Genomic DNA, 12,899 nt, shown 5'->3' with positions numbered 1-12,899 from the left:
AAGAAGTCTATGGATACCAGTTACTGTATGGTAGCCGCTATTTCGGCTGTAGATGGGTTTGGATTCTTCCTACACTCAGGGAGCCTCAAGATAGTGTAGTGAAACACTGAATTCGGTTGCAAAAATAAAATAAAATTGGAAATACAGACGGCTGAAGGTGCGTTTGATTTGTCATTTTATAATGAACACATGTTGTAACTTAAATGATTAATGGAAAATCTCATATAAAGATGTGAAACAAATACTAACAAAGAGATGAGGGGCTGATGATACACAAAAAACAAAACCGAAAATTTACATTCCTAGCTCTCGGAACAAATGTTCCTCCATCGGGGAGGAGAGAGGGGAAAGAAAGGGAAGAAGGGAAAGTGGATTCAGTTACTTACAACCCAGGTTATGAAGCAACAGGGAAAGGAAAACAGGGAGGGTAGCAAGGATGGAGGCATGGTTGTCAGAGGCTGTTTTTTCATTTTAACTCCCCATGTGGCTTTATATTTACTCTTGGAGTAGAATATGAAGTGCCAATTAAACAGTTTCTTGGGGATCACAAATAACCTTTATCGTTTTTATACAGTTTGAAAAAGTGATGCAAAACTTATTGTTCTTATTTTTGGTGTATACAAACCACTTTTTTATTTTTTTATTTATGTTTTTTAGAAGTTTGTATTCCTTCTTACTAGCTCTCTGCAGTCCTGTGTGGATGCTACACAATAGTATTGCAGAGTTCAAATAAAATAAATAAATAAATAAAACTGTGTTAAAATCACCACATAACAAATAGGAGGGTACTTTTGAGTTGTAGAGCCTAGTTTTGAAATGAATATTATGCCAACATACGCTTTCTTATTTTGCATTTTTTATCTGGATAGGATAAGATAAAACCGTTGCTCCAAGTGCAATAACTCCATGTGTCCCTTCTGAAAAACATGGCGCAGTGCTGCACATGGTCACGTGATGCCACACCACCCACGAAATTCCAGACAGAAATGCAACAAAAGGTATATGAGTAGAGCAAACACTAAACATGAACTTCCTACGTTGTCATAGCTGCACATGCACAGTAATGCTTGTTCTCTGCCACTCTCTGGCGGCTTCTCAAATGAGCCTTTTTTAAACATTTTTGGAAGGTGACTGTGAACAACCATTAGGTAATGTATAAAATGCATATTTGAACCATCAGCTGCTTTTATCTTAAACCCAAAAATCTACTAGTTTCAGTCTTGGACCATTTTCATGGCTAAAGGTTAAAATGGTTTAAGCCACCATATTACATTAGTCATTAGTAAAAATGTGTAGTGCATACCATTAATGTAAATACACAACATGTGTACATTTAGCATTCGTATGTTTGCTTCCAAAGTTCTGTGTCATATATTTACATTCATGGCATGCGCTACACATTTTGAGTAATGACTAGTGTAATACAGTGGATTAAACTATTTTGACCCTTATCTGTAAAGATGGTCTAATACTGAAACCACTAGCTATTTTGGATTTAAAATTAAGGCAGCTAATGCTTCAAACCTGTTTCTAACTTGTAGTGGGAAAATATTACGAATGCTGGTTTGAAAAGCATTACTTTCAAAGTGAATTTCCTCTTGTGCAAGATAAATTATGTTATGCGTGAGAAAGTGCAATAAATTTCTTAAATCACAGTGTGTTTGAGTCTCACTAAACATTTTGAGAGTCATCCACATAGAAAAATTTCAGGCTCAGAAAACCAGACATATATGTGATTTTTTAAAATTTTACTGGCACATTTGTGTGATGCAACTTAAAGTGTAACACACGCAAAAAAAGACCAGTATTATATGAGAAACCTTAGCTTTTCATGTAGCTATATTATATGTTTATTAATTTCAACCATTAACATTTCCTGTTTGTATGTAGGCACTACATAAGTAACGTTGCTATTGGCTGACTACAGAATGTGTCCTATGCTTTGAAAATCTGCTTTCATCGGCTTGTGAGATCACCTGACACGAGCTATGATTGGCTTACAAAAGTGTGTCACAGTCGTGATTTCAGTGCTTCGGAAACTGACAGGCTGTTTTTTTGTGAAATTCGACATTACACTTTCTTAATTTGAATATATGCAGTGTACATGAAGCTGTGCATCAAAGATCTTTCCAATATTTATTTATTTGGTTTGGGGGGGGGGGGGGGTCATTTACTAAAGTGCCAGGGAGTTATACACTGGTGTATAAAACCTTAATCATTCATGGGATTGAGAGTGTTACAGTTCCGAGTGAAGGTATATTCTCATTTAACAGAAAAGTGTGTTTTTAACCGGGAAAAATCTGAGAATCTTTTTTTTTTTTTTTCATTGTCTGCATATATACCCTGTATTAAATGTGCCAGAAGCACCACCATCATGTTTTTGATCGTTCTCACCTTTTCCGGCACCCACACTACACTCTGACTGCTTACGGTGCCGTATTTTCACCTGCTGGCTGAAAGTGGGACTATTAATTCTATTAGCATACTCGGTGAGTGCACCGATTGATAAACATACCTTTGATATTCCAGTGTCTTGCGATGTATACAGACCTCACTGCAAGTCACCATCAGTTTAATAAGTTCAGTATAACCACCCAGCATATTTGTCATTAAATGTATATTTCATTTGTAACATGAGTTGTGACAAAGAGTAGTATGTCCATGTTTATTAAATTTACACCACTGTGCTATTTGCTATACTGTAAAGATCCATGGTGTGGCCACAATGATTGATCAGCAGTGATGTAATTTAACAGTAATATGTCTTTCCATTTATTTGTGCACTGTACGCTACATTAATTTACATTTAGCACTAAATGTTGGCCTCCATACCAGGTGTCAAACCTCAGCAGTATTACAGTATTTTACTAAAATTTTTGGGGTTTGAACTACTCTATACGGGTTAACCCAAAAGCTGACGAAATTTCGGAAGTTCTTCAGGGATATTTTGTTGGTATTTTGTGATAAGATACCCATGGTCTCTGGTGACTCATGACAGAGTAATTACATTTGATTTCTTTCCCCATTTATCTTAGTGTGTGTATTGTGCTGGAAATATCTGCACAATAGTGCAAATTTCAATGTTATGTGTGTCTTGTTTGAAGGCAGCCATTCACCAACTTCACTATTCATCCTCAAGCTTCCCTTGAGCACTGCTCACTTTTATCTTGCTACCGTACAAAGCAGCTATTGTGGAGGAACTCAGTCAGCATGGTTGGGCCAATGGCAGTGCTTGTTGCGAGGCTATCGTGTTAGCTGTTGCAGTTGACACCAGTCTGCTGGGTAGTGATGAAGCACACTTTCACCTGTCAGGCTATGCCAGTAAACAAAACTTTCATTAGACATACAGCAACAATCCTCGACAGATCCTAAAACGCCATCTCTGTGGTGAATGTGTTACAGTTCAGTGCGCTGTTGTCGATTTCGGAATTGTAGACCCGTCCAGTTTTGAAGGAGAAGACACAACTGTGACAATAACATTTCATTGTTACTGCTATGCAACTTCCTGCAGGTGACTATCAGTGGCCTGTGCAGTTGCAAAGAGACAGTACCACTACACACTCACAGCCAAGGCATCAACAAGCCTTTGCAGAAAAATGTTTCCAGGTGGCTGATTCTTTACAGGATGACCTTCAGTGGCCAGCCCATTCCCCCGATGTCGCCCCTTGTGATTTTTGCCTCGTGGGATACCTCGAGGTGGGTGTCATGTGTTTTAAGGTGGGAACACTGTACAACCTGAAAGCTGCTGTCTGTCAGAAAATTGTAGTGGCACCACAAGACGTTACTGGAAGGTTCACTCTAACTTCAGAGAGAGATTTCAGAAACACGTAGAAAAAGACAGTCATCATTTGGATATCATTTTGATGATATCATTTTCAGAACCTGGTTTGCACGTGTATGTGATATAAATGACAAAAACTACTCTGGCATTCACACTGTTCTTTTTACTTACATTTAATATTTGGAAATTATTTCTGCTACGCCCTATACTGATGAAAATAACTGCTAAGATTTTGTCTGCAGAGTTCAGTTTTACTCTTGATGCGACAGCATCTTTCACAGACAGCATTCTTGCGGAAGCTTTTAGTAAAAGGAAGTCCATAAACTGTGAGAAGATCGCATTACAAAGAGGATACGCTAAACTGCACAGCAGATGTTAAGAAATGTATACTTGACAAACGGAGATGGTGCAAGCAGGGGGCACAAGTAGTTTCTCTCTATCAGTTTTCTTTGTGTGGATTAGAAGCGATATGATTGGCTAAAGAAAATGTCTGAGATGTGCAATTTAACCATGTATTCCTTTTTTGTTTATTCAACTGGTAGTCTTACATCTCTGTAATAAAATAGAACCACAATATCCTATGATTACACTGCTATGTGGTCCCCACCCCCCATATTGCAGTCACGTGTTTGTTCCTATAGCACGAGTGTGTGTGCTGTGATATGTGCAACCATATTACCGGTGCTATAGTCGTGTGCATATCGGGAGGCAGGTGAATGCAATACTTGTGTGCACATAAAAAGGCGGGTGTCGAAGTGATGTGCAGCAACAAGCATCAGTTCACGACATGACACTGAAGCCAAAAGCGTCATTCTGCTGTGTGTGCCTGTAGTTCCCCCTTCGGGGTCCGTGTAGGATGTTTAGCGTTTATTTTCATGTTAGTTTAGGTATGTAGAGGTTACTGAGCCACTATAATGTTCATTATGGATAATATAAAGCAAACATGACAATATTAAGAAGTGGCAGTGATAGTTTTACCAGCGTATAAATCCTGCCAGAAACAGAAACAGTAGGTGGTCGTAGCACTCAGTTTGCAGTCAACAGATGGAGTGGGAGACGTGGAACACACACACAGAAAGAGCACATAGCTACACCACGAAGTGTATTCTATCTATCTATCTCTCTCTCTCTCTCTCTCTCTCTCTCTCTCTCTCTCTCTCTCTCTCTCTCTGTGCACAGAGTGCATTGTATTGTGGTGGTTCCTTCTTCTGTGCACACTGCTATAGTGAATAGTCATACTGGTTTTATAACAATCCTGACATTTGCACTCATGAGCAAAATAACAGTGGACACCATCTAAAAATATAACATGGTCAGAGACTACATAAGTTTGCATAGTGTGCTGTAGCTGAACTTATGCGTGGAAAATTTTTATTCATTGTGTCACATTTTATCGTCTCATGTGCAGCTGTGTTTAACTTCTTATTGACTGTTACTTCACTGAATTCCTGTTGCTTTCATCTGTCGAGATACTTCAAAATAATCTAAGACCAAAATTGTACATCAGTATTGAGGTTGTAATTTACATGTATTGCACAGTCAGTGACATTGCGTGAACCAGGTTCCTCCCTTCTTCTGATTTGCAGACAATGTACAGCGGAGGACAACCACTGTACCAGCCTGGGTTGCCTCCGTCGGTGCCCGTGCCGCCTCAAGCAGTCGCCGTGCCTCCTCCGCCAGTCTCTGTGGTACCACCCCACCCTCATCCGCCGGGAGTGGTGAACAGCTACGCACCCCCAGGAATGCCGCATACGGGTGCTCCACACCACGGGCAACTTGTCGGATACCCTGTCCAGACTCCACAGCAGTACATGCCACCCACGAATCATTACTACGAGCAGCCGGCTAATCAGTGGCAGACACAGCCCTGGACACCACAGGTATGAAATGTGTGCTGATTACTGTTGTAGGCTAAAAACAAAATTGCTTGTAGTATTGTGTTTCCATTTATTGTCTTCAGATTATGTCCCCTTTTAATACGTGGTCATATTTCAAGTGGCCATATGTACATCTCTGCGTGCTCTTCGTCAACTGGCTCACCAACAACTCGGACCGTTCCTATCCTGTATCGTTAGTGCTGATGAGAAATGGTGTTGTTGTGCTAATATAAGGAGAAGATGGGAATGGTTGATCCTAAACAAAGCAGTAGCTCCCTGTAAAAAGATGAACGGGCATCCACAAAAGGTTACGTTGTGCACCTGGTGGAGCAGCGATGGTGTGGTGTTCTATGAATTGCTTCCCTGAGCTGTAACCATCAATGCTGACATTTATTTTTAACAACCGTGTTGTATTGTAAACGCAGTCCAAGAGCAACAATCGACAAGGCTGTGTGAAGAGAGGTTACTCGACGATGATGTTCGCCCGCATTCTGCTAGACTAATAAAACAGCTGTACACTAGTGGGGTTGGGACATCATTCCTCACCTACCTTAGTCACGTGATATTGCACCCTCAGATTTACACTTTTTCTGCCCTTTAATGAACAGCCTTCAAGGAATTTCCATTTTGGATGAAAATGCGTGCCGAATATGCTTGACATGTTCTTACCCTTATGACCGAGTGATTTCTACAGTCAAGGAATCAAAAGTACCCCAGCATTGGCAGACTGTTGTAATTAGTGAGTGAAGGAGAACACTTTACTGCATTTTATATAAGATGCACTTTTTTCTTCTAAAACTTGTTTCCAAAATTCAAGTGCGTCTTATACTCGAAATTAATATAAAAATGCTTTGTGTTTGTTTTTAAAACTCCTGCCAGTCTTAAAAATGGCCTTATATTTGATGCTGTGGGAAACCCATCTGTATCTGGCAACACTGGATTCAACTGGCAGCAGCAGTGCACCAGTGCGATGAACAAAGGGTTGCGAAGATTCACAAGCTTGCTAACCCGGTCTCTATCTTGCCCCACCATCACAAACCCAGAATACGGCAGTGGTACAATATTTTTGTTAGGGGCTAGTTTGTTGTTGTTGTTGTTGTTGTTGTTGTTGTTGCTGCTGCTGCTGCTGCTGCTGTTGTTGCTGTTGTTGTTATTGTTGTTGTTGTTGTTGGGGTCTTCAGTCCTGATACTGGTTTGATGCAGCTCTCCATGCTACCCTGTCCTGTGCAAGTTTCTTCATCTCCCAGAACTTACTGCAACCCACATCCTTTTGAATCTGCTTAGTGTATTCATCTCTTGGTCTCCCTCTACGATTTTTACCCTGCAAGCTGCCCTCCAATGCTAAATTTGTGATCCCTTGATGCCTCAGAACATGTCCTACTAACCTGTACCTTCTTTTTGTCAAGTTGTGCCACATGCTCCTCTTCTCCCCAATTCTATTCAATACTTCATCATTAGTTATGTGATCTACCCATCTAACCTTTACCATTCTTCTGTAGCACCACATTTCTAAAGCTTCTATTCTCTTCTTGTCCAAACTATTTATCGTCCATGTTTCACTTCCATACATGGCTACACTCCATACAAATACTTTCAGAAACGACTTCGTGACACTTAAATCTATTTTCTTCAGAAACGCTTTCCTTGCCATTGCCAGTCTACATTTTATATCCTCTCTACTTAGAACATCATCAATTATTTTGCTCCCCAAATAGCAAAACTCTTTTACTACTTTAATTGCCTCATTTCCTAATCTAATTCCCTCAGCATCACCCGACTTAATTTGACTACATTCCATTATCCTCGATTTGCTTTTGTTGATGTTCATTTTATATCCTCCTTTCAAGACACTGTCCATTCCGTTCAACTGCTCTTCCAAGTCCTTTGCTGTCTCAGATAGAATTACAATGTCATCGGTGAACCTCAAAGTTTTTATTTCTTCTCCATGGTTTTTAATACCTACTCACAATTTTTCTGTTGTTTCCTTTACTGCTCGCTCAATATGCAGATTGAATAACACTGGGGAGATGCTGAAACCCTGTCTCACTCCCTTCCCAACTGCTACTTCCTTTTCATGCCCCTCGACTATTATAACTGCCAACTGGTTTCTGTACAAATTGTAAATAGCCTTTCACTCCCTGTATTTTACCCCTGCCACCTTTAGAATTTGAAAGAGAGTATTCCAATCAACATTGTCAAAAGCTTTCTCTAAGTCTACAAATGCTAGAAACGTAGGTTTCCCTTTCCTTAATCTTTCTTCTAAGATAAGTCGTAAGGTCAGTATTGCCTCACGTGTTCCAATATTTCTACGGAATCCAAACTGATCTTCACCGAGGTCAGCTTCTACTAGTTTTTCCATTCATCTGTAAAGAATTTGCGTTAGTATTTTGCAGCTGTGACTTATTAAACTGATAGTTCGGTAATTTTCACATCTGTCAACACCTGCTAGCTAGTTTAGTAATGGGAAAAAAAAGATATTCACATGATGCGCGCTATAAATTGAAAGTAATAGTATTTGCAGAAGAATGTGGAAACAGAGCAGATGAGTGGCATTTCAGCCCTCCACCAAAAGAAAAAACCATTCACAACAGGTGCTCTAGTAAAGAAGAACTGAAAAAAATGAGGGTTACTAAATGTGCAAATAGAGGATTGAATTCAAAATTGCCAAAACTATAAGATGACACATTAAAATGGATTGCAGGACACTGTGGAAATGGCATTAGAATGAATACAAAAATGATTCAAAACAGGCACTTGTTAGCTCGCTACAGTGTAACTTAACAAACTTTAAGGGTGGAGTTGGTTGGTGCTACAGGTTTATGAAGTGTCATGGACTTTAGCATGCAAACCAAAACCAAAATCTCTCAGAAAATACCAAAAGAGTGTGATGAGAAAGTGTTATCTTTCCATTGCTTTATTATTTATCGTTGAAAGAAAACCAGTCTGGAACCAAACCAAATAGCAGATATGGATGAAACTCCTGTGACACTTAATGTGCCGAGTAACAGAACTGTTACCATGAAAAGTGTTTGTTAAAATTGTTACTATGAAAACAAATGGAGATGGAACGATGCACTACACTGTTATTTTTTCATGCTGCACTGACAGTACTAAAGTTAAACCAGTGATCATTTTCAAGTGCAAAACATTGCCAAAATCTTCTGAAATACCGCCAGGTGGTGTATACGCACATGACAAGTGTGGGATAGATAGGGCTGGTATGAAATTATGGATTGACAGTGTGTGGAAGAGAAGTTCTCTTCTTGTGCTAGATCAATTTAGTAGGCATTTGAAAATTTCTTTGAAAGAGAAGTTGGGACTGGAAATACAGAGCTTGCTGTTATCTGGAAGGACTTACTTCACAATTGCAACCTCTTGATGTATCAAAAAATAAACCATTTAAAGTGTAATTGATAGAGGAATGGAACAAATTGATAATGGATGAAATCCGATATGAGTTAAATCCGAAGTGAGCTTTAAAACGAACTACAATCATACAAGAGTGTCAGTGGATAATAGTTGTGGTCTAGAGTGAGAGAAGACATTATTGTTAAATATTTAAAGAAGTGCTGCATAAGTAATTCTCTCAATGGTAGTGAAGACTGTCTCATATATGAATAGGATCTCAGTGATGGGGAAGAGGAGGAGGAAGAAAAAGAAGGAAGAAGAAAGTTCAGATGACATTTTTCAGGGATTTTAAAATTCAGTTTTTTTTATAAACTAAGAATTTTTTTAGTCTGGCTTTGCAATCTAATAATAAAAATGTCAGAAATATTATCTAAAAAAATTGCTTGAAAATTAAGACACACCTTACAGCCCGCAGCATCTTATGTCCATAAAATACGGTATTGGTGACTCTAGTAACTCCCACCGCGGAAGTCGAACATGCGCCAGAACAAATGGATGTGGCCAGCCCGTAGAGGGCTCCGTGACCGCGGCGGCCCTTCCGCTCAGCGGCTCTCGCGCAGTGAGGGCGCCACCGCTACACCACGTGCAGACCGCAGCCAATAGCCGCTCCCTCCGGTTTCGTATATAGGGACCCGCTCTGCCCTAGCCCAGTCAGTCTGGTACTTGCTCTGGATTGTGTCTCTATCTTGACAGTACAGCGTTCTGGTCGTTGCCCGTTGTTGACATTTGCCTGGTTCTGGCTTTGAGTGGATTTAATGTTGGTGTTTGGTGTGGTGGTTTCTACAAGCCTCCGTTGTTTATCTCTTCCTTGTTGTATCGGTCATCGTCGGTTGTTGTTGGTTGTTGTCGGTTGTCATTGGTCTGTCGTCCGACAAGTCCTTGTATTTACCCGGTGGTGCGTGCTCCACCGCCGGCGGCTTCTCCGCCTGGCAGCTCCGATCCCGCAGCCCCAGGGCGTTCCCGTGGTTGGTTTTGGTTACTACAGTGACTAAAGTCTTTATGTGTATCTGTTATATTTATTAAACTTATAGAGAAATGCTATGAACTTATGCACCAACCCAAAATGTTGTTGTGGTCTTCAGTCCAATGACTGGTTTGATGCAGCTCTCCACACAAATCTATCATGTTCATCTGCACATAACTATTGCCTCCATTTGAACCTGCTTACTGTGTTCAGGTTTTTTTCCTCCGTCTTCAGTTTTTACCTTCCGCACCACCCTCCGTTGCCAAATAACTTTCGTTAGCACTTCAGGACATGTTCTGTCAACCAATCTCTTCGTCTAGTCAAGTTGTGCTAATATTTCTCCACAGTTCAATGTTGTACAACTCCATTACATATCCATATCATCAGCATTTTTCTGCAGCACCACAGTTAAAAAGTTTCTAGTCTCTTCTCCCTAAGCTGTTTATTGTCCACATTTCATTTCTGTACAAGGCTACATTCTGTTAAAGTATCTTCAGAAAAGAGGAAAAGAGCTCCTAACATGAAAATTTTAATTAGACATTAATGAATGTCTCATTTTCAGAAAAACCTTTCTTGCTATTCGGTCTACATTTTATACCCTATCTACTTCAGTGCTTGTCAGTTATTAAGCTGACCAAGTAGCAAAACTAATCTGCTCCGTTTGGTGTCTCATTTCTTAATCTAATTCCCTCAGCATTGCCTGGTACATATTGAGTATATTTAATTACCTTTGTTTCACTTTTGTCGATTTTGCTGGTATTGTTGTCAGTGTAATGGGAATGATACATCACTGCTTGCAGCATTTTAAGGTTTTTATATATTTTTTCCATTGTGTAGATAGTTATTTCACAAATTCAACAGATTATATATTGATGCTTTGTCATCTCTGTTTATCCATTGACAGTCCAGAGATTACCACTGGCTAGTTGAAGTCTGTTATTATGTTGTGAAGTGATCATATAACTGTGTTATACACATCTTAAAAATACAGTAACATAATAAATTTATCACGTAATCAACATGTACAATATATCATTTTATTTTTTTCTGGTCTGCCAGGGTTGGTCAAATTATTGGATATAGAAGGGGAAAACTTCCTGGAAAGACTAATTTTGTTGAAGTAGAAAAATATGCGCAACTGTGTGGAGTCAATACAATTGCCACCTGTCTCTAACAAGGAACCTTGTGACCATGAGGTCGCTAAAGGCCAATGATGTTCACGCCATTCGATAGCCCACATATTGTCCACCATGCAACCACAACATTGGCTGCTAATGGTGACATGGGGCAGGACTGCTGGTATCCAGTGATAAACACAGCATGACACTAGAGAGAGTAGTTAAACTGCTTAGTCAGCGAGTAACTCAAAACTGTGCTACAGTGTTAGTAGTGGTGATACAAACCAGAGCAGTGGCAATAATAAACAAAGTAAACCTTGCATTATATCTGCAACAACAGCTGCTGAAGTTTACATTTCGTCAGAAAGGAACTCGAATTTCGCAGAATGTGAATGAACTGGCATATGAAATATAAATGTTTCTGCAAGATGAGTGAGTGGAATGTGTGGCATTGTATATGCTTTACTGTGCGGAGAATGTACTTGAGGAGTTCAATGATGACAGTACGTGCTCAACGAGTGAAAGTGACATTGAAACAGGTACGAGCCATGTAGTTAATCATCCTTGTTGGTCAGGAGCCAAAAATTCAGTCTCCAGTTAAGTGTAGTAAAGCAAAATCTTTGTCAAAGGAGGAGGTACTAAACATAATTATGTGCATGTACACAGATCACCCACAGCATGGAGGAAAAAAAATTACAAAAACTGTTTGCCCTTTTCATAGATGCTAGGTACAATTTACATGATGTGCCTGATCCTGATAATGACCTACTAAGTTATGCACATCAAATTGCACATGACATAGATTACAGTGATTTCAAGGAAAGCAGTGGATGGTTGCATGACTTAGACAGTGTCACAGAATTGAAAGATATAAGATAACAAAAATTCAAACAAAGCATCAACTTGATAATGCGCAGCAAACTGTGGAATTGGCCCAAAAATTTGTACATGTGATAAACAGACTTGTCCCATTGTTCAGCAAGATATTTGTTTTAAACTACAACCAATTGCGATTTGAACGAGACATGCATATGAAAGGAACACCGGAAATTAGAGAATTGTATCAAGATCAACTAACAACAATGCTGTAACACATTTTTATACAATTATGCCGACTGTTAAGCTGAATGGTAAATTGGCTGGAAAGTTACTTATTGCGCTGCAGGAAGGTGGAGGTGCTCTTCCCCCTATGATTCTTTATCATGTGCGTGATTACCCCATTACACCAGTATGATTCTGTATGTATTCTGCCTAGCTGAATGTCTTGCATGGTTTCTAAGTCTCAAGGAGTTTGCCTTTGATCTTGATGGTGTGAACCTGTCATGTGCCATTTTTCATTTGGTTTTCATGCTGCAAGTTAATAGTTTGTTTTGAACACTTCTTGAATGTCGACATTGCCCCCCAGACACACATTTTCTGTCGCCATCCTGATGCACACGGTGAGTCATTAGCAGCTAATATTTTTCAAAATTTCACATAAATCGTTTCATACATTGTTAGTTACCCTTCTGCCCTTCACTTTTAGCATTGTTTTGTTTGACTCTCACTCAGATGTCACTTGATCCATTTTCAGTTTTGTAAAATAAATAAAGTTTCTTCAGCAATTAGAACATTTAGTTCCATATTTTATTCCATCAAATAACTCGTGTTACATCACCGTCTATCGGCAACATTATGTGTGGTTGCTTTTACCAATTTTAACACTGCATTGAACAATCAGTAGGGCCTATCTTTTGAATGAGAGACGATTC

General features: G+C 39.5%; 1 protein-coding gene across 7 annotated transcripts in view; it reads left to right on the top strand.

Moving 5' to 3' along the window:
• The window catches only part of LOC126292295 (protein piccolo-like), a 153,541-nt gene that overhangs the window by 76,248 nt on the left and 64,394 nt on the right, over positions 1 to 12,899 (top strand). For all 7 annotated transcript variants that reach the window (XM_049986217.1, XM_049986220.1, XM_049986214.1 and 4 more), the window contains exon 5: positions 5,368 to 5,661. In XM_049986217.1, coding sequence (XP_049842174.1) covers positions 5,368 to 5,661 — 294 coding nt within the window. The remainder of the gene's footprint in view (positions 1 to 5,367; positions 5,662 to 12,899) is intronic.

Source organism: Schistocerca gregaria, chromosome 9 (genome assembly GCF_023897955.1).
Source record: "Schistocerca gregaria isolate iqSchGreg1 chromosome 9, iqSchGreg1.2, whole genome shotgun sequence".
Taxonomy (NCBI): domain Eukaryota; kingdom Metazoa; phylum Arthropoda; class Insecta; order Orthoptera; family Acrididae; genus Schistocerca; species Schistocerca gregaria.
Note: the sequence above shows the minus strand (reverse complement) of the source record. Positions and strands in the feature narration are given on the sequence as shown.